The sequence below is a fragment of the Lonchura striata genome, chromosome 5, assembly GCF_050655825.1.
Source record: "Lonchura striata isolate lonStrDom1 chromosome 5, ASM5065582v1, whole genome shotgun sequence".
In the NCBI taxonomy this organism is placed as follows: Eukaryota; Metazoa; Chordata; class Aves; order Passeriformes; family Estrildidae; genus Lonchura; species Lonchura striata.
This window is the reverse complement of record NC_140707.1, coordinates 63,056,784-63,081,462: the sequence shown is the minus strand read 5'-3', so window position 1 is coordinate 63,081,462 and position 24,679 is coordinate 63,056,784. Positions and strand designations below refer to the sequence as shown.

Below are 24,679 nucleotides of genomic sequence, written 5' to 3'. Positions count from 1 at the left end.
AGAAAGTGAAAAGTAAAATACTTTTAACTACATAAATATTTTAAAGGCAATGTAGCATAAAGAGGAAAACAGGAGTGCTTAAACAGGGAATGACATGTGAAACAAGCTGAAATGGGCTTGAGCTAATGAAATGGAAATTCTACCTGAAAATTAGGGAAAAAAATGGCAAGGAGGATAATCAAATAGACAATGGAAGAAAAAAAGTGTCTTAACAGGGAAAGAGAGAAACCAAACAGACAAAGAGAACTCTCAGTAAAGCTTTTTGCCACAAACAAAGTTAATATGACAGCAATCTCATTTTAAACACAAAACACTAAGGAAAAACCCCCAATTTCATAGGCACTAGAGTGTGCTTGAATCCACTCTCAAGTTATCCAACATTTTCAAATGTGTTTAAAACTTTAAAATTGTTTTTAAATATATCTAACAGTCTCTCTGAGAAAATGAAGCAGTACTGTTGTCAGACCAGACCTCAGTTATATTCTGTAACATAACTGAAGTGTATGGTGTAACTCAGACTAAGATTTCTGTTAAGAAAACTGAAGAAATACATAAACCTGAATAAACTCTGCCACTCTGGACACTCGGATGAAATGAGTATCAGGTAATCAAACCTGCCCAAATGCTGTAAGCAAATGCACTGTTTCCTTAAACACACCCAAACTTCACACACCAACCCCTAATTCTAATCAGAAGCTGCTCTGAGTCTGAGTAACTTGTCAGTCAATAGTACCTGTCACACATCCATGATAAACACAATTCAAAGAACACTCAGCTACCTAAATGTAAAATAACGTTTCCTTCTCCAGAGCCTGTCAGACTGCCTCCCCCTCTCCTCACTCTCTGTATATTTTCTAAACCTGGGGGCTGCTGCTTGCTTTCTGTTGGATGCTGCTGAATGCCAAACTTGGTGATTTAATGATGACACTTAGAATAATCATTAACAGATATCACAAGCTGGGTCTTGTGTAGGCTTAGAAATAGATTACACAAAAAAATTACAAAGAAGAAAAGCACCCCCCCCCCCCAGCTTTTCTGTGATCAAACTGATGAGTTTCACACTCCAAAGCAACCTAAAGTAAATACCCAGTCCCCATGCAGGAACTCTGGTTAAGTTATAAGCACATCCTTGCTTGTCTGAGGAAAACACTTTAAAATTAACAGAAATTAACATAAACCTTCCTTGAGGACAACCCTGATTTAGTTTTCTTAATTCTCCACTCTATTTAAAACTAGAAATAGGAAGAGTTTAAACAGCACAGGTCACACTGAGCCTGAGATGCAAACTAAGGTCCTGAATGGCTGATCTTTTCAAATTATCACATACCATTACAAGATATGCAGAAGTGTCTTCACCAGAAATCAACAGGGCTTTTGTGGCTTTCCTGAGAGCAATTTCTTAATAGACTTCAATAGACTACAAGCCTATCTCTAGTACAGGGCTTTTTTGAATGTTTTTGGGGTTTTTTTGAGGGAAGGGTGGTGTGGGGTTGTGGTAGGGTTTTTGCTTGGTCGGTTTGGGTTTTTTATTGTTTGATTGTTTGGAGGTTTTTTGTTTGGGTTTGGTTTTTTTTATCCACTGGAAAAAACCTCCAATTCAGTGCACATTTTTCCTCATTTTTTGGCATGAATAACCCTTTCTTAGTCCCACATCCTGTGAAACTTAGCTGCCTTATATGAAGTGATGCAGGTAAAACAAATGATCAAGCAGCACAGAAATTATGATCAAGCAGCAGAGAAATGATTTGGTAAGAAAATAAAGAAATATATTTAGAACTACGTTAATAAATTGCTTAGCAGTTAACGCTGGCCAAGCCAAATGCTAAAAGCAACTATGAGCAGTTCTCTGTTAAGAAATAAAAATTACTTTCTAGCAATTAAAATTTTGACTGAAATAAAGTAGAAAGCCAACTACTAGTAGAAAGCCCATTTAAAAATACATACTTTCAACATCTAAGACTGAAGACACAATATATCTGCACATGTGTCAGAAATTAAGTGCATAATGATTTCCCATTTAACCCAAAAAATATTCCTGCATAATCCAACATTATTTTCCTCACAGGACATTTGCCCAAAAACATACACATTTGCTTCAACAGATGTCTTCAGTCTCTGGTCAAACTCATCTCCACAAAGTCTCACAAAGGAATTTTAGCAAGAACTGAAAATGTACCAATTAGCAAAAGTGTCCCTATTGCTTAGCTGCCAGAAAAGTTGACATTCTGCTGATAATTTCCACCCCTCTCACAAAGCAGAAAGAGCGAACTTCAGTATGGAATACATTTAAATTGAAGCCTCCAAGAAATCTGTAAATTTACAGGGCACGAAGTTGATTGGCTGTATTATCCATGAATCCAAGACTGATTCCTTACTACATATCCAGAAGTCCTGGACACATTAAGACATCTCACTCCCAGAACATTTTACACAATATTCATTATCCTATTTACATTTTCCCTTTTTAACAGAAGATTTAATGTGCAATGAAAGCAATTACTCTTATTTCTTACATTTAACTACAAGCTTTGAAATGCCTTATTCCTTAAGATACATTAATGATTACAGAGTTCCTACAAAATGAAATAAGAAAAGTTCTGCAGTGAAATACACACTCAACATTTTGCTTTTGAGAGGGTGTATAATATTCTGATTCAAAAGCCATAAAAATCATAATTTTGTACTGGGACAAGAACAAATCAGTTTTTATTGCATATAACAAACAACTTTAAGATGGTCCTCAAAAAAACCCTGTACTTGAATTTTTGGATTTTAAGACACTTTATATAGAAGACTAGATGTAACAGGAGCAAAAAGCATAAATATATTCTCGGAATAGGTTAGAAGAAAGATTCTATAGTTACAACTAGTTTGTCTGGAAAATGTTTTTGAAGAAAAACTTATTACACCCAAAGAACAGATACTGCATTGGTTTTTTGTAGGCTTTGATAATTTTGTTCAAGTTTTCTTTCCAACATGACTTGAATGAACACAGGACACCTTTGAAACATCACTGACATTGTTATACATTCACTTTAAATATAAAAGTAGTAACAGAATTTGGTTCCAGAGGCTGTGTGAAGCCACAGAGCTGGTAGATTTCATCCAAAATGCAAATTAAAAACCTTCCATTAAAATCTTTAAAATGAAAAAGTGCTTCAAACCGATAGGCTTCTACAATCAGAAAAGTCCCAAATGAACAATTTTTAAATTAGTTTTTAAATTTTACACTTCATGTATAATTTTTTCTTCATAAAATTCAGATCAGTTTTCAGTAACAAGAGCAATTATGAAAATTGACACAGAACTGTCACTTCCACTATTGATAACAAAGCAGAGTCAGATCCCACCCCTAAGTTTAACTATACTTTTATTAAAGAAAACTGCATTGGCAAGTTATAGCAGAAATGGCACCACATGATTTGTATGTGCATTAAGTGGAATTGATTAAAGGATTTGCAGATGTGGCTTTAAAACATCATGCACTCCAAGTGCCATTTCTGCCAGTTTTATCACCTGAGACAGGATGGAGCAAACAGAGGGCAGCTCCATGAGGCTACTGAGACGCTGCTTGACCTGTACGAGGCATCCACCCCCAGCACAAAGGTCAGAGCACAAAAGCCACCCCCCCACCCCCAGATGAACATCTTGTCTATATATGATGCAAGTAACCTTGTATTTATTAAATATTGCTGGTGCTCACTTAATCTGTGTGGTTTACAGTGCACTTTCAGTAGCTAATTATTTGATAGCACATGGAATTAATTTTACAGAAGTCTCAATTATTCATTAGAAGTGTCAAACAGAAATGGAAATAAAAGTTTTCCATAGAAACAGGTGATAGTTAATTTTTATCTTAAAATGTATTTCACAGCAACCATCACAAAACAGTATGAATAAAAATTTGATGACATCCATTTTTGCTTCCTTGAAAGGGAATGCATGTTACTCCATGAGTCAGTAAAAGTAATGTAAAAATTCCAGCTGACTACCTTCCTACAATTTCATGGTATTTTTAGCTCAACAAAAAGTCCCCTCTAGAGACATTTTACAGTCATGCCCTCAGATATTTTACATGCAGTGCGAACACAACATGTTCATTGTTTCCAGCAGAAGAACCTGTACATGTACTCCTCATACTAGCAAGGAGTCTATATGAAGGCAAAAACAACCCAACAAAGTCAAGAAAGGAGGAGAGACAGTTAAGAAAGAGTAAATGCAGTAGCAAGTAAAATACACTCTGATAGAAAGTGCTGCATGGTAAGTGGAGAGTTAATCAGCATGTTATCATGTTAAAGGAAGCAGGAATACTAATTAAGCAACCTCCTTTAAATCTGCTTTTGGTCAAATATTTAAAACGCTGCAGGAGTTTCTTTGGTAGATACATTAAAAAAACATTGATCTATGTCTGGCAATGTCTGAATGTCCTTCCAAAAGATCCAGCAAAACAAGTAGTAATACAACAACAGAGCCATTTGTACCAATACCAGTCCTTTGATACTTGATGTAATTATCTAATCCTAACATATGAAAGTTTTTATAATTTGATATATATGAGAGGCCTAGGTTCATTAAGAGCAGAACTGCTGGTTGTCCTTGAGGAAGATGGCCTTGCTTCTTATTTTTGAGGCAACACTTTTAGAAAGGAACAGTAGATCAGTTTCAAAGCTAACAATTAAGTATACAAGTCATTAAGCAATGTTAAAGAGCAGCAGGCTTAGAATTTTCTAGTAGAAATTGGAAACTTTTGGCAAGATGGATGACTATGAGCTCCAAGAGTCAGGCCAGGTACCAACAGACTCCAGGTGGCTCGGCAGGAACAGAAGATCCAAAAGTTCCTGCCTGTTCTCATCCCTTCAGGTTACCAAATTATGGCCAACGGGGGAGAAAAGAAAAGAACAAGCATTTTCATCTCCTTTAAATGTCAGCTGAGGTTTATCCATTAGATCAAAACCCAACAACTATGACCTGCAAGCAGGATAGAAGGTGTGCTGACCATGGGAAATCCCAATTATTGAACTGGCAGGACTAAAAAAAATTTTTAAGATCTTTTTCATGGAAATATTTCCCCAAGGGTACAAACAAGCCTTCCATTTTAAAATTTAAATTCACTCAGAGAAGTAACCCAGTTCATCACTACTACAGAAGCATCTCAGAAGAAAATGAAGATGTCTCCTCTATACACCTTTTGTCCCAGGAAGACTTTGCTCACTTCTCACAAGGAGTGACTGTACTTTAAATATTGACTGAATTTAAATGTGCTAAAGGATTAAAGAAAATTAAGATTTAAATAAACATACGTGCTCAGACCAAATAAGTTCAGCATCCTTAAAACACCTATTTATGTGGATGGTGCAAGATGCATTCCAAGGTGAAGATTATAGTTACACAGAAAATACAGAAGAAATAAACCAGATTCGTTTTCTGTTGCAGAATATACTAAGAGGAAAAAAACAGTATAATGAAATGTGACTTTGTGATTTTTTGTATGCTTTTATAATCAGAATGGGCTCATTTCAGAGTATAATAAAATATTATTACCCCCAAAAAGGCAAACTCAGCACATGTAAAGGAAATTGTGCTTGAACCGCATCAAGTTCTTGGAAAGTATTAGAAATTTGGTAAGTGACAATTATCCTGAGATTTTTTTTATTTTTAACATAATGTTATAATGCAGGAAGATTACTACAAACATGTTGTAAGGATGTGTGAGAAATGACACTGTTCAACATTTTCATAAACACCACAGAAGATGAATAGCAAGGTCACAGAGTTTGTTAAAAGCTGTACTCATTGTCAATTCAAACTTGTCAAAAAAGGCTAGAGAAAAATCTCACAGTACAGAGCAAGTTAATTCATCTATTAGATCTCACCTAAAGCTGATAAATATAAAGAAATCTGGGTGAAATAGCTGTCTGTGTACATTTATTAACTCTATCTTATTCAGAAGATATGGACTGCTGCTGAGCTTCTAACTGAATATTTAGAAATGAATAAAACATCCTTTTAGCATGCCAATGTTTTTAATACTCCATGTAGTTTCAGTCATCCATCTCTAACAGTTTGCTAAGACACGGTAAGAATAATTTAAAACACCATTAACACCAAAAACTGTGAATTAACAGAAGTAAAAGTATTACTAATAGGCATTCTAGCACCAAGTATTAAAAAGTTTGCCTTAGTAACTAAAAAGAACAGAAAGGGCATAAAGAGAGTTTACAGTAAGAATATTGCTCTTTGAACTCAAAAAAAACCCCCTACATTTATATTAATATTGCAGTATTTTTACGTTACAGCAAAGTCAGTCATTTTTTGGTCCCACAAGAACCAAAGCATGACAGAATCATAACATCATTTTCACCAGAAGGGACAGTCATTTCTGCTAGTCTAATTCCCCACTACATAAACCCAGCTGCTCTCCAGTCAAAGTATCTCCAATTACAGAGATTTCACAGCCCCTTCTGGAATTTTGTTCCAGCTTTTAACCACTTTTATAGTGAATGTATTTTCGCCTTGTGCACAATTGCAATCTCCAGAGTTTGCCAAGCTGTACTTCCATTCACCCACTGTGGATCTCTGAGAAGAGCACAGCTCTGTGCTCTACACCCTCCCATCAGTTAGTCGAGGATCAAATCTCCCCTTAACCTTCCTTTGGGCCAAACAGATCCAGCTCTTTCAGACTCCTTTGTACATCATGAGGTAAATGGTTGCTGTTCTGTGCGCTGAGTTTGGTCCGTACTACTTCTGAAGCAAGAGCTTTGGGCTCTGCTTCCCATTTAATTACATAATGGATAATTTTTCTTCTTCTTTTAGCTCGTACCGTTCCTGCAAAGCAACAGTCTAGCAACAATTTTTAGCAACTGTGCCTAGATAGAAGTATTTTCAGGTCAATTATTTTTCAAGACAAACACATGATGGATTCTTTCTAAAATGAAAGTGCCAAGCTTTTCTCCTTCAAGACAGAAATTGCCCAACTAAAAACAGATCTTTCACCACCCTTGAGGAACATGCAAATTTATATCTAAATATTCAGATATTTACATCACAGCAACACTACCACTGGCATTTTTTGCCCTGAAGAACACTATGTAAAGTGGAATCTGAACTACCTTCCATGATCCCTCACACAAGATGAGCAAGCAGCAAATAGAAAAAATGGACAAAGTTAACATCACATCATTGAAAAAAAGTCAAAGCATCTTCCACAGAATCTAAAGTAACTTAAATAATGACAAATCAAATCTGTCAAAAAACATTTGCTGCTCTGGAAGGCAAAGGAGAAGGATGGACAAAGAGGTATTTGAAACATGCTATGGCCTACAGGAAGCACCAGTTTGAGTTAACATAGTATCAGGGTGTTCTCACCCTTCTTCCCACACAATTTTCAGTATGTCTTGCAAAACATCTTGAAAATAATTTTTGAAAAGCATGAACACACATTACCAGTTCCAGCCAGTCAGCAACCAAGCCATTAAGGTAACCTTTACATTATGCTAACTCTGTCATTGCAGATCAGAACAGAGTTTTATATGTATTTTGTTCAAAATATGTCTTGAGTTCATGGAGACATTGGCATCTGGGGTACTTCTATGCTATGACAAAACAATATTAAAGGATTTTTGTTATCAACAATGAACTGTATTCCTAATGAAAAACATCTCCTCTCCCCTGAGTATTAATATTCTGCTTAAAGAATGAATTACTATTATTTTCTATCTCTTACTACATTTTATACTACAGTTATGGTTTTGAACACTCAACAGTAAATAAGAACTGGTAACTCTGTAGTCTAGTGACAAATATTTACTGTTTGTCCTAATCCATGCAGCTTTTACAGCTGCTTTCTCTGATTGAAGTGCTGAGATGGAAATCAAAATGTTTCCTCTCCCCAAGCCTCACCTTGTTTTTGTGGCCCGTCCTATCAGGGCCATGAATGCACTTCCATCACTCTGGGCCTTTGGTTGCCAGAGGGGCTCCATACGCAGGGATGCATCCTGAAAACAACATCTAGATCTGCTTCCCTCCTTGCTGTAAAAACACTGAATTCATGATACCTAATAACCCTCTGTGCTGTCTTAATGTCATCTTGATTGCAAGTGGCCTGTCAATGCACAAAGATCCTAAAGGAGCTCTCCATGCAGATATCCCATTATGAGTTCCTTTAGATACATTTGTTTCACAAGGTCAAGTCTCTATCCAAGATCACAAACCACTGTAGTTATTTTCATGGCTGTAACAGATGCCTAAACTGAAATTGCAATTTTCCTGGAAACTTTATATCATTCCAATACAACTAAGTTTTCAGTTGATGATGGCAGTGACAATCAACTCAAGGGCATAACGTTGAGCTTTGTACTCTAGACCAATGCAGCAGCAGGATAGCTCAGATCCCCAGGAGAGCCTCCTGCTGACTAAAGACTCACCACGCAGCAGACCAATCACTCTCACTGAGCCAATGTTTTCAGCACAAGCAGATAATGTACAGCAATGGTACCACACCACTTGCATTTAGCGTGGATTAGGCTCTTTTAGTGCTTATTATTTTCCAACAATGGGTCAACAGCCACCTGAATTTCTGATTTCTACACACTGCTCTTGAACAACCGCCAACAGTCTATAGTTGTGACAAAGGGCACAGTCTCGCAGTACCTGAATGAAGAAAGGAGAGCAGCTATACTGACCCTGAGCAGACTCAGCTGACAGCCCTGTGGCTGCTGAACCAGTGCTCAGTGCAGAGGGACACCAACCTGGGTAGTCAACACACCAGGATACAGATCAGCAAGGCACATGACAGGACAACCACGCAGCTGCAACCCAGCTGAGGCAAGAGCCAAGGCCACAGGCCTGAGCCTAAAGACAGCTCCTGAATCAAAGGGGAACTCCAACTCACAGCTCTTTCCGCGGCACTCTGAGTCAGGATTACATGGCTGCACCATACCCAAGATGAGCTTGAGTACTGGCAGCCAAATGAACTGCTGGAGGATGGGGTGTTTGTGGTCATGACACCTCCTATCCTCCTACTGCTTCTTCTTTTGGTGATGTTGGAGCTAACAGTGTTAGCAATGGCAGTCAATAAAATTCTGACATTCTTATTTCCTATTCACAAGACTTTAAACATAATTTTTAAAAACCACTTGCATCTGTTTTTCCAATTATGTTGTTTAGGTAAAGCTGTAAGCAACCCAGACAACAACGCTCCCTACAGTTCATGATGCACAGGACAAAGGTTCTGATCCGCCATGCCATCGTCACTTGCTAAAAATTTCCTTTTTATTCTGCAAACATTGCCTATTTCATATGATCCAGGTACAGAAAGTGCTTTGGAGTTAACTTTATAGGAAGACTGCAATTTTTATTTTCAAGGAAGTACTAACAGTGTAGTCCACAAGGCTTCACATTATTTTTTAGAAACAAGATTGAGTTCAAATATGGTATCTACACCATCTCAAAATTTTAAAAATTTTATGGAACTGGTGCTTAAGAAATATTTTTCTATTTCAATGAACTGTATCTATGAGAAAAACACCCAAGTTTCTACCCCCTGTCCTTGACCTTGAAGTTGTAGCTCTTAGCGTTGCAAAGAAAAACACTTCTAGAAATTTAATCCTATATTACAACAGATGATGCAAAAGGACAACTGTAAAAGCACCATGCATTGGGACAAACAGTAATAATGTGTCATTAGCCTTCAGAATTGCCAGCTAATTTTCACTGCCATTAATTTTGTATGTATTGCTCTGACAGGCTTCATTCTGGAAGCATCAGTGCTGGTAGCATCAGCGCAGCTGGCAACACAAGGTACACATAAAAAACCCAAAGGAACTTCTGCACACAGGGATGTATGGAAGAGATGCTTTGCTCTCCCAGTGTCAAGAAACTTCTCTGGGCTGTAATACCAGAGATCCACTTTATTTTCTGCCACCTGGAAAATGAAAATCAATCTCCCAGTTATTTAATTACTTACAAGAAACTCTGCTCTCATAATCCACTGAAAAACTGTGACCAACCAAACAGAAAAAAACCATACCACCCAAAAAAAACCCCTAAACCAGAAAGCCTTTAATCTCTTCTTTATTACTCGTATTATTCGGTGAAGCAAAAATGTAGGTCTTGGAAAAGTAAATTTCAGCACAGTTTCTTAAAATCCATTGTTCCCGTGGTTATGTATTACATTGGAGCAAAGGCAGGATAAGAAGTTCAATTACAAGAACCTTGTTATCATATTGAGACAAAGGACTAACGACAATCATTGCAATATTTCATCATTCTGATTACAACCTTGGTTTGTTTTCCTAACTTGAACCTTTAAAAGATGCTGCTTTTCCCCTTCCAAAAGGCATCTAACTGAAAATTAAGATTTATACAGAACGAAAAGCAAAGGCTTGTCCACAGGTCAGGCAGTTCCATTTATATTCCCTTGACAGCAAGCATAGTCCCTTTCTGAAATCAAGGGAATTTTACTGCATTTCCTCCCCGGTCACAGATCAAAATTAGTTTCGTAGAATTTATTAATTGCCACTTCAGACAGAGCACGTTATGGCTCTTTTAAAAGGTAAAGAGAAGTCATATTTTTTAAATATCTGAACACCCATGTTCCTACTTAAAATAACAGACTTCGAAATATCTGGGGTTTATAAACTTCTGAAGCAAAATTTTTTTCAGTGTATGGAGTATTAATGAAAAAAAAAATTTCATTGCGGTACTACCATCTAGCCTATGCCAGTAAAAGCTGAGAAGCAAAGGTAATTAAGAACGGTACCAGCTATATTTCTTGCATATAAATACCATTGTTCAAGACGTGCTCATCCCAGCTAATACATGTTCTGCCTTCATAAAGTTCTAAACCAGAACCACCCTACAGCAGATATTAAAAAAAGCACTGGTTGCTTAAGAGTCAATTAAAAAATACACCTGAAAATCCCCAACACAATGCAGAATTTTACTACGTAAAAAAATACAGAGCAAGCAACACACACTCAATATTGTACGGATGTGTCATACCAACATGTATTTTCAAATTCTATAAAATGTAATTTGCAATGCACTAATTCTATAAACCCAAAAGAACATATTCCCTGAAGAACAGAACATTCAGAACTGCACAACACGGTAGGCATACAAGAGCTCACTTGTTAAACCCAAACCACATCTCTTCTAGGAAATTCCTTCTAGATACATAAAGGGTATTTTCATAGTAAGTGTCACATCTCTTTACCCCCTTCCTCTATGACACTTCCAATTCTTGTACAAGCTGCAGTGCACTTTAAGACAGCTCTAGCGGAACAATTCAAACAAAACAAAACAAAACAAACAAAAAAAAAAAGGCTTTGAAGCACACCAAAGGTTTGCCCTTATTCTCTAGAAACGGTATAGGGATAACTTGGCTCTTCCCTCCCCCCTCAGTACCTTTCTGGGGTAGTGACTTCACATCCTTTGACATCAGCACAGCTTGGGAAGGGGGATGGGAGAGTTACGGCAGAAAGCTGTAAAACCTGCTTTTAACTATGTATGCAATGCTACCATGAATTCTTAAATCTTTCCCAAACACACATAATAGAAAATGGGTTTTGCTCTCCGCCGGTTTTACCGCGGCTGTAACAAGCCGAGAGGGACCGAGCTACAAAGGACTTCCTGCTCCCCTTCTCCGAGCTCCACAATAGCCATTTATTCGCTCGTCAGAGGGTCGCGATTCACTCTCACGCACAATAACTCACCTCTAATATGCAAAAGGGCCACGGGCTGGAACGGCCCATTGGAATTGGCTGCGTCAACCACCATCCTGCTGCCAGCTCTGTTACATGTCAACATCTAGGCTCCAGCAGGCACGGCACTGTATTCCTTAAGGCAAGAAACCAGCCTCCATTTTAGTTTAAAAAAAGACAGAAACTGAAGCGCTCTGCAGCTGGAGGGAACTGGCTGGGAGTGATGTCAGCGGGCGGGAGGAGCCCCATTGGCCGACGGCAGCAACTTCAAATGACACCGAGGAGGCCGCGAATGAGCGCGGCCGGTGCGGGGCTCCCCCCGCGCCCGCGCCGGCCCCGCGCCGCCCGCGGCAGGGGCGGAGCGGCTGCGGAGATGACGGCTCTGCTGCCTTGGCTCGGGCTTTTATTATTACCAGGATGATCTCATTGCTGCTGTTGTACCCCCGCCCCCTCGATAATATTCAGTAGCACCTGCTAGGCAGAGCGCATCCAGTTTTATTTTCCCTCTTTCCTTAGCCTTTCCTTCAGTACGGTTTCCCAGGATTATCAAACCAATGTTCAATTTAACCGTGGAAAAAACACAGCGCTGAGGACAACATCTGCAACTTTAGCTTTCAAGGGCCATAACAAAAGGTACTTAGTTTACAGTAAGATACTGGTAATTTAGAAATATAAAACCTCATAAATATTCCTTGCACTGTTTTACCGCTGATTACTAGTATGTACATTATGAATAAAAATACATATATACGACAAGCAGCAGATTAAAACCTCATGTTTCATGCTGAGTATTTATTTTAATCTAGAAATGGACCTGGATACTTCTATCAATCTAGAAATGGATCTGCCTTCAGTTTACATTAATGTTCCTAAATTTGGATATTGCAAAATACTGGTTTTCCTTTCTAAAAAGATCAGTAATTATAAATAACATTTTAAACTATTACTGAAAAGTAAAGAAAGAAGCTAAGAAGCACTATATAGGCGTATGGAAGCAGCTTTCCTGCATTATCTCAGAAGTACAATAAAAAAAATAGCACTGCATAACAATTTATGAACTTGTAAATTCAATTATTTAAGGTATTTACAACAAAACTGTGAGGTGCGTTTTTTTATCATATGAGACTTGCACATTTATTTTTACAATGAGCTATTTTAAGAACCATTTTGTCTGCTGAGAGTGATGTTCAGAACACTGGCACTGCTACTTGTGCTGTCTCCGAGTCTGTCCCTCTCCCCAAATACTGTATGTCACCTACTAGTGCAAATGAGCATGTAGATTACTGAATCTATGACAGTGTCCTAACTCATATGTGCTAAAAAAAAAAAAAAAGAAAAAAAAGAAAAAAAAGGGGTGCATATCAAAAGACACTTTTTCATTAAGTAACTTGCTGAAGAAAATTTGAAATAAAAACAAATTATAGGGCATAGGTGTACCTGGTTAGAAAAATTACATCACACTACAATAATACACTGCCAAAGGTGTATTGAAGAGAGCTGTGCTGAATACTATTCAATTGGTGAAGGGAAAAGACTAACTGGGATATAAAAAAGAAGAATATCATCCATAAGACATACAAAGAAATCAATTGAATTTAATGATTGCTGACAAAGCCCAGTTTGAAGTAGTACATCTTGGATGTAAACCATATGAGAAAGCCCAAAGACAACAAATCTTTAAAATATTACTTAGTTCAAAAATAAAGCTCCTCTGTTTGATGTGGTGTATGAGTTGTTTGTTTGTTGGTTTGTTTTTAAATAGAATAAACTTGACTTCAGAACTTTAAATATCCAAGTATTTTAAAGAATAATATGGAGGTGGAAGGAATTAATTTTTCTACATTCACTACAAACAGTAAATGCATCCTACCTCAAGGAAGATTAGGTTAGAAATTAAATAAAATCCTCTCACAATAAGCACAATTAAAAAACTGCAAAGTTTCTAGTAATTTTAAAAATTACCAAACATAACATGTGACATAAATGTAGTTGATCCTGCTTTTGACAACATCAAAACAAACCATGTGAACTTTTTAGACCTTTTCTCTAAGACTACAGAGATTCAAATCCTTTGTCCTTACAATGTAGGCAAAACCAGGGAAGGTATATCCTCAAAAACTTCACGTTTATTATCTCTTTATCCCTTGAGTATACCATAGAATCATAGGATCATCAAGGTTGGAACAGACCTTTAAAATCACCAAGTTCAATGTGAGTTTTAGCCTTGTAAAACAAAAAGCTACCATAGACATATGCCTTTAAAAAAACTAGATCAAAAAATAAAACCAAGACCAATCTCTAACAAGGTTTGCTACAAGATTTTGATGGATGAAGGAAAAAACTAAACAACTTGGGTATTTTTTGAAGTATTTTCACACACAGGATCTTGTAGCAAATTCTGTTTATTTTACTGATCTTAAAGCAGAATTAGATTACTTTATAGTAATAAACCACAGTATGAAGCAGAAAAATAATGTTTAAAATTACAGTTTATCTGGTAACTATATATTTAAGAACAGCTGCTCTATCACTCCTCTCTACTCAGATCTACTCTAATGGTCAGCTGCTGCTTGTGTCTCTCTGAAACTCCCTGCAAAGATTAAATGACCAGGAAGGCTGTCCCTGTGGCCACAGACAATTCTACAACAGAGCAAAAAGGGAATATTAATTACAATGCCATTTCCTAATTTATACACAACATGACTTTCATTTAGGTAATGGTTTAAGAGTCAAGCCCCCTAGAAAATTCTTCATTAGAGAGACTAAATGTGACATTCACAGAGCTAGCAGTCCTATTGGCAGATAGGACTCAGTCACATTCAGGAAGTTTTCTGTTGCAGAAATGTTCTAATTTCTTCTTTTTTGCTGGACTCTGATAGGTCTGAGTCCAGTACTTAAAAAAAACCACTGAAAAACTGGCTAAAAAACTCATAAACCAGTGTATTTTTGGTGTAATTCTGACAGGGCACTAGTGAAGCTGAAGTACTGTGGTCTTCTTAAGACCTTTTGCTGGTTAACAACATCTGCAGTCTTCTCACCATTGAACAGATTGGAGTACATTCTGCTCAGGAGGTTTGTATACCCTCCCTTTGTTTCAGTCCTAAAATATTTGATTTGCCACCAAAGGAAAATGTTTACTTAAGTTGAATTATTTTGAGCAACTTCATTTGGGAAAAAAATTGCAAACAAAATTGAGTTAGGAATTGACTTCCTAATGGAAGGGAAAGAATATTAGTGCAAGTGGAGCAGAGCTAATGAATATCAATGGGAGGAAGAAGAGCTTACTTTAACAAATTTATGAAGACATTTCTGTTGCAAGAAAATGAAAAACAGTATAAACTTCAGCTATCCATTTTTAGAATTCAACGACAAAAAACCATATTGACAACGTAGTGAAACTGTAGCTATTACATGTTTCCTTTGAACCCTGCTCATCACTTCTAACTTTCCAATAACAGGAATGAAGAAAAAATCCTATAATGTGTTCAGGATATAACTGTGTAACTTTTTAGAATTATAGAATGCTTTTGGTTGGAAGGGACCTTAAAGATCCTTTAGTTAGGATCCAGCATTACAGCTAATGAATACTCTTTACACTTGGAGGCTATGTACCACTTCTTAAAAAACAAATACTCCATTTGGGTTATTGATTTTAGAAACAAACTCTCACACCCCCACTACACATATAGCAAATTCACCTGCCCAAAGGCTGCCTTTATTTCCATTCTACACCACCTACTATTCTAACTGATAATAGTAGAATCAACAACATAAGACAATTACAATTGCACAAACTTCTGTTTACATTAAGACACTTGGCTTGGTTACCTTTCAGACTAAATGAATTTTCATTTTTTGATTGAGAGAGGAAGGAAAGATATTTAGTTTGAACTCTAAGGTTACTAAAGGCACACTTGCTGAAATTGCTATTCTTCATCAACCTAAGCCAGCCTTGTTGCAGGCCACTTCAGGCTCCTTCCTTGCATGCCTGTCTGCTTTACATTTGAAAATATTTTGCTCTAATTTGCTTCCTACAGCTGAGTTGGTGTAGTCCCCTAAGCCAAGAGAAAGCCACTTTATTGTCAGGTTATTTTTCTGCTAACTTAGATTGTGTTCCATGGCAGTCTAAGCTGAGCTAAACCTATAGGAGCTACTGGTGCAATCCTCTCTTCTGAGGTTCAGGTGCCCAACTGTCTGAAATTGCTGTACAAGGCTTTGTGAAGCTGCATGGCTGAACCAGATTAGGAAACTGTGCACAGTTAAAATGAGAAAAGGCTGAGTTTGAGCCATGTCGACTCCATTATCTGGCCCACCAGACAGACACCCTAAAAAGGGACAGGAATAAACATGACTTGCTTTTTCTGGTAGAAGCAATGTCATTTACTTTTTCCCCCCACCTCCAATTATAGCCTACACTAAACTTACTGTTCTCATATGATGCCAGGCTATAAGAAAATGTGGGTCTTATCACAACCCTGAAAAGTTAGTTGCTCAAAGACAGGAACTTTGTTTTAGAGAGTGAAAGGTACTGGATACTACACATTCTGGAGGAGAACCTGCAGCAATAGGAAGAATATGGGCTTCTCCTTCTAGGTTCTGACTCAAATCCAAAGGACAGCCAAGAGGAAATTCTTCAAGGAAACAGAGGCCGTAAACACCATGTTAATACTTAGCTATCAAAAGAAATAAAGAGATAAGAAAAATATACTTACCTGGATAAATTAAAGGGATATGAACTATTATGCAGCTTCTTTAAAAAAATTCCCAAGACTGAAGCATGGAAAAAGACAATTCCTCATTGAAAAATTTATAATATTCAGTCCTTCTAGTACAGCAAAGTTTAGTTAAAGAGGAATTGGTAAACATCTGTTTGTGACTGGATTTCCTGTCTCTATCTGGATTTCCTAATATTTGCACGGTCACTGGAGCACATGGGTCCAACAGTGCCATGATTTCCTTCAATCAATCTTGTACACTCAAGAAGTTTTGTGAGTGGGGATACAGTGAAAAAACAGTAGATATTGGTTGAGTTTAGAAAGCTGTACAACACAAAATCATTACCTTGAAAGAAACCTGCTTTAAAAATAGCATTAGTACAAAAAAGTAATTCCTATGGCAGATTGTAGAAGCTCATTTCAAATACTGGCACACTATTTTAATCAAGCTCTGTGCAAAATCCACCAAAATAAGACCAAACTCACTGATGTCTGTGGCCTTATTACATAGGTCACACCTACCACTTTTAAGAAATAAAGTGTAAAAATAGCATTTAAGAGTAAAAATTGGACACCAGGCTAACTAGCCTGATCTAGTTATCAGTCCAACAACCACCGATTAATATTCACGTGTATAAACTCAATGCTTGATCTGTAGAGGTCTTAAGAAGAAAGAAGTTCACTGCAGCAGCAACAATGTGTAGGTCTGATTATAATGATGATCTATGCAATGGAACAAAATGTTCCATTTGTGAATGAGGGCATAATAAAAGGCATTTTAAGAGAGATCTAAATTGAATTCAGAGACAGGTTAGAATCTAGAAAATAAGACAATACCGCATTTTAAATCCTATTTTTATGGATTCTATCCAAACTTCAGTGCAAACAAGTTTGGTAGGAAATGCTGCCAGTGACAGATGTAGTGCATTCTTCTAACACTTTCAGCTGCTGACTAATGAGTAGGTGTTTGATAGGGCAGTTGAAATGAAGAATGGCTCATTAATCCGAGCCTATGATTTCATGTAAAACTAGCTGAAGGAAAAGAATTCACACATTCACACACACTCAAGCAAAGTAGTTTTCCTCTACAACTTTTTTTTTTTTTTTTTGGTAGCTCTTCATTCATTAGCTATCATGTTCCTTGATCTTTAAAATGCCACATAGCAATTCAGACTGGCTAGTTTCTAAATATTTTAATATTAATTACTTTATAACCATGGATAGATCGTATGTTCCTGTATGAACACCAAACAATTGACAGCTTTTGGTTTAAGAAATGTATGTGCCTACCACAGACATTTTGATGATTATTTTAAACATCTAAAAGAAAAATTAGTACAGGAAAGTCTGTTTACACAGTACTGATAATGCTTTTAAGGTCAAAGTGTAAGGACAAAGTTGCTAAAGTAATAGGACAAAGAGCCTCCACAGTTCCTTCACATAACACATATATATACATTCACTGACAATACATACATGCAACCATACTGATATAGGAAAGAACAAGCTTCTGCAGTATTTTCCATTATGGACTTTTTGTTTCAATAAATTAAATACAACATTGGGCTGCCAAAAAAACCTATAAAAGCACAAACACAGTCAGGACCAGAAGGACAGCATTTAGCATACTGAGTTACTGTACTATAGGTCACATACAGAGAATTATCTGTTTCACAAAGCTGCATTCATTGATATTTTACATGAGAATTAATTTGTTTTGCCTCAGTGTCTTGCCTTTTAAATGAATTATGTATTAGGGAAAATTATATTTTATAGCAGCATTATCTTGTATAATTTACCATCTTACTTTGCATAAATACTTTTATCTAAACAGGAATGCTACCACCTTGCAGCTGGACACAATTCCTTAATTGTCATGCATGCACATAGGAAGTACACTTAAACTGGAAAGGCCAGAGTACTGCATATTTGTCCTGTACATAAACTACAAGTGGCAGGAGTAGGTTTCTGCAATAAAAGTGATCTTAAACATTGAGATCTCCCATTTCAGCGGCTTACATGAAAAATGCTCATCAAAACCCTAAGCAGTCCATTACTGCCATGATTCTCACAAACTCAATTATATTGCACACATCCAGTCAGTCTCTTTTGTATCATGAAAACAGATGCTAGTTTTAAATAAACAGGCAACACACTCTGCTTAAGTTCAAATGTATTCCAGTATAAGTTTGTAGAAATTATCAACATACATGGTTGAATTTCTCCACAGTACCAAGAACAAAGCTTTACTTGCTTTCTCATTCACTTGATTATCACTTTTGCTTATTTATTGGTACTCTGCACTTGAGAAAACGCACAATAATTTTGCAATTCTGGCCTCTTGAGTGATTCTCACTTTTTCCTCCTTTTTCATGGTTTCAAAAGTTTTATCAAAATTTGGTACAACTGGGTTTTTTTAGGTCTCAGACTCAAACTGGAATCACCTCTTCTGCAATTTTGTTTAATCAGACTTTAATGTTTTACAGATGATGAAAAAACAGCCATCTCCTAGACAGCCATTTACAACCTAGAAACATTAGGAAAGCTTTAATAATGCTTCCCTCCCTATCAGAGTCCTGTATCACAGGCAGGCAAGTTGAGGCACCACCCTGATGTTCTTTTACACAGAACAGAGTCAGAATTTGGCAGAGTTCTGAAGTCTCTGCTTGAAGAAAAACAAGAACCATGCTCTCTGCACGAAATGTGCTCAGAAAAATGACCTGTCATGTTAATTTCTTTTCCACCCCTCCACTTTTATTGAGTAGCGTTTTTCTGTTGATTTTGGGTTTTTCAAATAGGTATGACTAATAATACTTCTAATGTTGAAACCGTGCTAAAGCAGAAACTGACATCAGCAGAAGATCAAAACCAGGACTGATCAAAATGTGTGTCAATATCTTCAACAACAAAATACCAGAATCTGTTTAATCCTATCACATGCAGATATTTTACATTATAGAAACAGTTCTATACTTCTCAGCACTAAAAGTCAGTACATATGTCCTCATCTGTCAATGTAGCTTATTTCTTCCTACCTTCATAAAAACGTTTATAAGAATATTGTATCCACGTTTGAGCTCAAAAGTCCAACTCCAAGCCGTAAATAGCAACTTTTAAAATAAATTCAGAACTGTATTTGAAAATAACAGCTGATGTCCAATCTCTATCATATTTAACAATATTTGATTTATCTGAAAGAAACCCCCAAAACCCAAATAAAACCAACAAAAAAACCTCAATCCCAAATGCATAAAATAAATCACGACACTGCATCCTAAGAGGCCTTTATATGGCTGTAAAAGGATTTTACCCAGCTTTTAAAAAGTACATATGAAAATGTTACAAAAAAAGAGTATTTTTGAATCGTGCCCAAATTTACATATGCATGACTAACATATGTTCATTGGGAAAGTTTGCAACGTTTTAGAATATTAACTAGTACTGACTTATTTTTTCAAATTTGTTATTCTAGAACTGACAGAGAACATTCCTTTTAATGAGTATTACTTGAAGGTTAAAGTTAGACTTGTGATACAACTGTATTTGACAGTGCATGAAACAATTTACCCTAGTTAGGGTGTTTAAATATTATACTTAAAAATTCTCATTGTGACATTTTCTTACATATTGTAAAGATTCAGACAAAATCCTTACAAATCTCACCACTCTGTACAGTAATTTCTATTTTACAGTTTACTACATTTACAGTTTACTAAAATCAGCACATTCATGCAAAATAACATACAAGTACATTCACCTGTTTGCACAGTTAAAAATCTCATTTACTGCGAAAAAATTATCAGTAATGTAACAATGCATTCAAGCTTCTTGCATAAAGCTGATGTGAGCATCCAAACAACCAATATTTACCATAAATTACTAACGGCTTTCTTAGGAAATCAAAAATGAAGAAACTGGTAAGTTTCTGAAGGCTGAAGCACCCTTTGCCATTTATATTTAATATGAACAAAGCATTAATCTGCACGCTTTCAAACCACAATAAAACACATCTTTAAGTCCAGTATAATTTTTTTCTCAATTAACAATTTAAAGCAGAAATCAATTTTCTGTAATCTAAATACCTATAATACCAATGTTAGCTAACAAATGGAACTGGATAAGCATAAATCAACAAGCACAAGTTTGCTGGCACAGAATTTTTTCTTTTTTTGGTGAAAATAGGTAAGATCTTTTCAAGATATTTGACACTGTTCTGAAGGCACTTCTCCAGAGATACTTCTAGGTTATCTGTGGGTAGACAAGCTACCTGTTCTATCCAACTAAATCAGGCTGCACTGCACTGTGCTGCAGGGAGCTTAACTAGTTTGCAACTTTGCTAATATATGGATCTTGATGTTCCACAAACCAATTATATCAGAGACTTCTCTTTTCTACGGTCAGCTCTCTTCTTAGAACCTCTTAATTCATAATCTATTTTCTTTTCTTTGTGCATTATATGAGCTATCCTGCTCCTCCATCTCCTGGATAATCTGAGGGTGCATAACATTAATCACAAGTTGCTTCAGTGAACACAAATCATACCACAGTAATGTCAGTCACCAGGGCAAATATGCTGGTATTTCCAGAAGCTTATCATCAGCACTTTAGTATAATATCCAAGAGAAGGTTTGCAGCATGCCTGAAGATAAAAAAGCTATTTCTTAAATAAGAAGTCTTGATGAAAAGCCACCTTGGCAGCTCCTCCTTTCCCTCCCACTATTTCAAGTGATCTCCTGACCTCATCTCCAGACCTCTGGCACAAAAGAAAGGTGGTTATCTCACCAATCTTACCAGTTACAAGCTTTCACATGTCTAACATGGACCTTAAAGTATGCAAAGACAACTCCATTCAATATTTTGTGCTTGAAATACAGTCTCATATAAAGTACATTACAACACACAGTAGTCAGTGCAACATTTGTGAGAAAATACACACCTCTTGCTCTACTACAGACAAAAAAAAGGTCCCCCAGATACTGAATACTGTATACTGTATTGCTGTACCATAGAAATACAGCCACCTGTTATGAGTAACAGCAGTTTGAAAGCTGGTTAAGTGCAGCTAACCTGAAGGAACACTATGTTCTTTCCAGCACTTCATTGAAGTCAAATCTGTCTTAATCATTTCAGTCCTTTAAATTATAGCCTGCCAGTCCAATTTAACTCCTGTCCATACACAGACATTAAAAAACACACTTAAAGATATCCAAAAAGAAAGTTTCCCAGATTCACTTGACCCACTAAATGCACATCAAGTCAAGTATCTCTTTATCTTTTAGAGGAACAGCATGACTGGCCAACAGTATTCTCAGCAACCCCAGCAGGCTGGAATTACATCAGGAGTAAGCACATGCAGTGAGCACAGCCATTGTGCAAACATCTGGTATGATCCAGGAGATTGGGTACAGCTTGATAATAAAGCTATTACCACCTTTACTAGTGAAAGGTAGCAATTACTACCCCTCACTAGATCAACAATTGCACCTGTCCTCCATAACAAAGTCTGGCCCTTGACAACCTGGGGACATACGCACAGGATCAGGCATCCACTGGGGAGAAGCTCAAGATCTTTTCACTTCTTTCACCTGAGGGTGGGGGAGTCATTGCAGACTCAAGGCAATTACAATGCACAATACTCCTACCATTTCTTCACAGATAGGTAAGTGTCAGAAAGTGCTAGAATGCTCTGAGAAAATACCTCAGACAGTTTATAAGAATTTTTTTTTTTTTTTTACTCCTCCCTTTTCCAACTACATGCAAGCATTCTTCTGCGCTTCACTGGCCTACTGGTTTAAACTGCAACACAGCCAAAAGTAGAAACAGATCTTAAACTTCACCACTGCAGGATGGATTAGTTCTCCCCTGTCCTATCTGCACTCATTTTCCCCATTCCAGCTCTCTGTCCACACTGCTTCTAATTGCATGCTCAGTTCTGGTATCCCTGAGCTGCAGTCCCAGGAACTACCAGAACCACTGTATTTAAAATAGGACCAAGAAACAAATTCTATTCTTTGTGTCTTTAAACAAAAGGTTATGCCACTCAATGTGGCTGTATGCATAAATTCTTATAAAAATCACTACTATAATTCAGTGTCTTTTGCTCATGTCACTCATGCCCTGGTTATCACAGCGTGTGCATGAACCTTCTATGTCAGTTTAAAAGACAGAACATATTATTCATAATCTGTGGTGCTAAATAGTCTTATTAAAAATTTAATAAATAGATTGAAATTAACTAACTAAATAAGCAGTAGTTTAGTCTTGAAATATATTAAACAGTATCTTGTATATAGGCTGCTAAATTAACATGATGGACAGTATTTCAGATTCTTTTCGTAAAAATGATATCTGTATGAAGAGAAAAATCTTGCAATCTAATTTGATCTGAATAAAAAGCAGTGTAATTCAGATAGTCTGAGAAGCAGAGTTATTTTCAAGAAATACTAATTTATTATATTAAGAAAATGATGAATGGATGAAAGAATACAATAATTTCCCCAATAATTTCACACTGCCGACACCAGTACTACTCAACATTTCAGTGACCTATTAGGCTTTCACTGCCAATCTTGAACACTGTAAAGCAGTAAACACTGCAATTCAAAATTTTTTTTTTTTTTGTTTCCTCAAAATAAGACTTAAGAGCAAATAAAGATGATAAAAGCTGAATTAGTAAGAGAAGATCCATCAATTATCATCATCTTTTTGTCACAGATGGAAGTAAATATACATCTAAGAGATAAAAAAAGCCTTAAAATCAACAAAGGAAAAATTAACATGCACTAAAAAGGCACCACTCTGCCTGACCCATGCTCAGGAAAAATAGACCTGTGATAGATAGTGATAGACCAAGTCTCTAACAGTGTCAAGAGAAATTTTAGCACAAATGAAGCAAGGTTTGAGCACACTGTTCTGAGGACAGATGCCTAATATTTTGCAAAGAGATCCTAAATATTCTACTTTTATGTGAAATGAATGACTATGCCGTCACACAGACATTGCCTATACTGATTGCCAAGAAGGCAACATAATGTAAGTCCTCAAGTGTAGATAAAACAAAAGAAAAAACCACCCAGTGCAAGTATGTGCAGTTTGCAGATGTGCATACTAGATTCACTATGTTTACTGTCCAGATATTAGAGGCATCACAGCTGAGGTGCTTCTCGATCTCATGCCCAAATTTCCCCACAAGAGTAATTCTACTTTGGAAATACATACCTTTTAAAGCTGGCAGTTTTTGAAGCTCCCTGTTATTGCTAACATTAAACCTTGAAGAACTCTGACGCTTTTCCTTCTTCACTACAGTCTGTGGTGCTGGTACTTTGATTTTAGATAGTTGTGCTGGGGGAGGAGTGCTATTTGATTTTTTGTTTGACACCTGTTTAAAAAGAAATGAAAGCAGTTATTACAGCGATATTTAAAAATAAAAATCTTCTAAAAAGCCATTTTAGTCACAGAAATAACTGCAAATGAATATGCTTTTAATTAAACTATTGTATCCCTCATCCTCTGAATGTATTGCTACCTATTGTTCTGCTCATTTTTTCAGCATTCATTTCTGTACCATAGCCCTGATACAGATGGAAACAGATCACCTTGGTACATGCAGTAGCCCATTTATTTAAAGTTACCAGACAACTGGAAAGAAATTTTCAAGTAATGTAGTTCCTCAGCTACTCTCACCGCTCCCCTCCTGAGAAGTCCAGGTCTCCCAGGTATTTAAGTTCATTTTCAAAGGGACCAGAGAAACGTGTCTATTTACAGCAGGTGAACCTTTCACTGCCTATTCATCCTGTGCCTTGCTGCCAGAGTCCTAAGCTTGGCAAGGACAGTCAGGCTTTGATACAAAGTTAAAGGAGTGAGTCTTACTATTGTAGCTTTAACAGCTTTGAAAACATGGTTTACTCCTACTCAAAGCAAGTTGCTTTTACTGTAATAATTCTTATGTATCTCTGTATGAAGTTTATAACATAAACCCAGAAAAATGGTTCCCACTACAGGTTTTCACTTTGCTGTTATTTCACTGACTACACTTGACAGTGCTCTCTCTCAAGCTGCATAAAATGCATCATTAACAAAAGCCTGTCAGAACTTGTGGTGCTGCCTTAATTTGCCTTCATTCTTTTTTTTTTAAGGAGGAAAACAGGTTTAAAGGAGGCGATAGTTAGATTTTCAAAATATGAATAATTTCATGACATTCATTACTAGAATGATAAAACATCTAGGAGTGATCTATGCTAAAAAAACAGAAGCAGCTGACAA

The 24,679-nt window shown here is 36.7% G+C and overlaps 1 protein-coding gene across 3 annotated transcripts in view; it reads right to left on the bottom strand.

The window, feature by feature from the left end:
• The window catches only part of PPP2R5C (protein phosphatase 2 regulatory subunit B'gamma), a 74,224-nt gene that overhangs the window by 33,576 nt on the left and 15,969 nt on the right, over nt 1-24,679 (bottom strand). Inside the window, exons 3-4 of one of the 3 annotated variants that reach the window (XM_085580755.1) lie at nt 23,636-23,795; nt 11,715-11,838 (exon numbers count right to left, since the gene is read on the bottom strand). In XM_085580755.1, coding sequence (XP_085436881.1) covers nt 11,715-11,808 — 94 coding nt within the window. In that variant the 5' untranslated portion in view covers nt 11,809-11,838; nt 23,636-23,795. Of the gene's footprint in view, nt 1-11,714; nt 11,889-23,635; nt 23,796-24,679 lie in introns of those variants that run through there. The other 2 variants (XM_021549671.4, XM_021549672.4) reach the window with 2 other exon arrangements.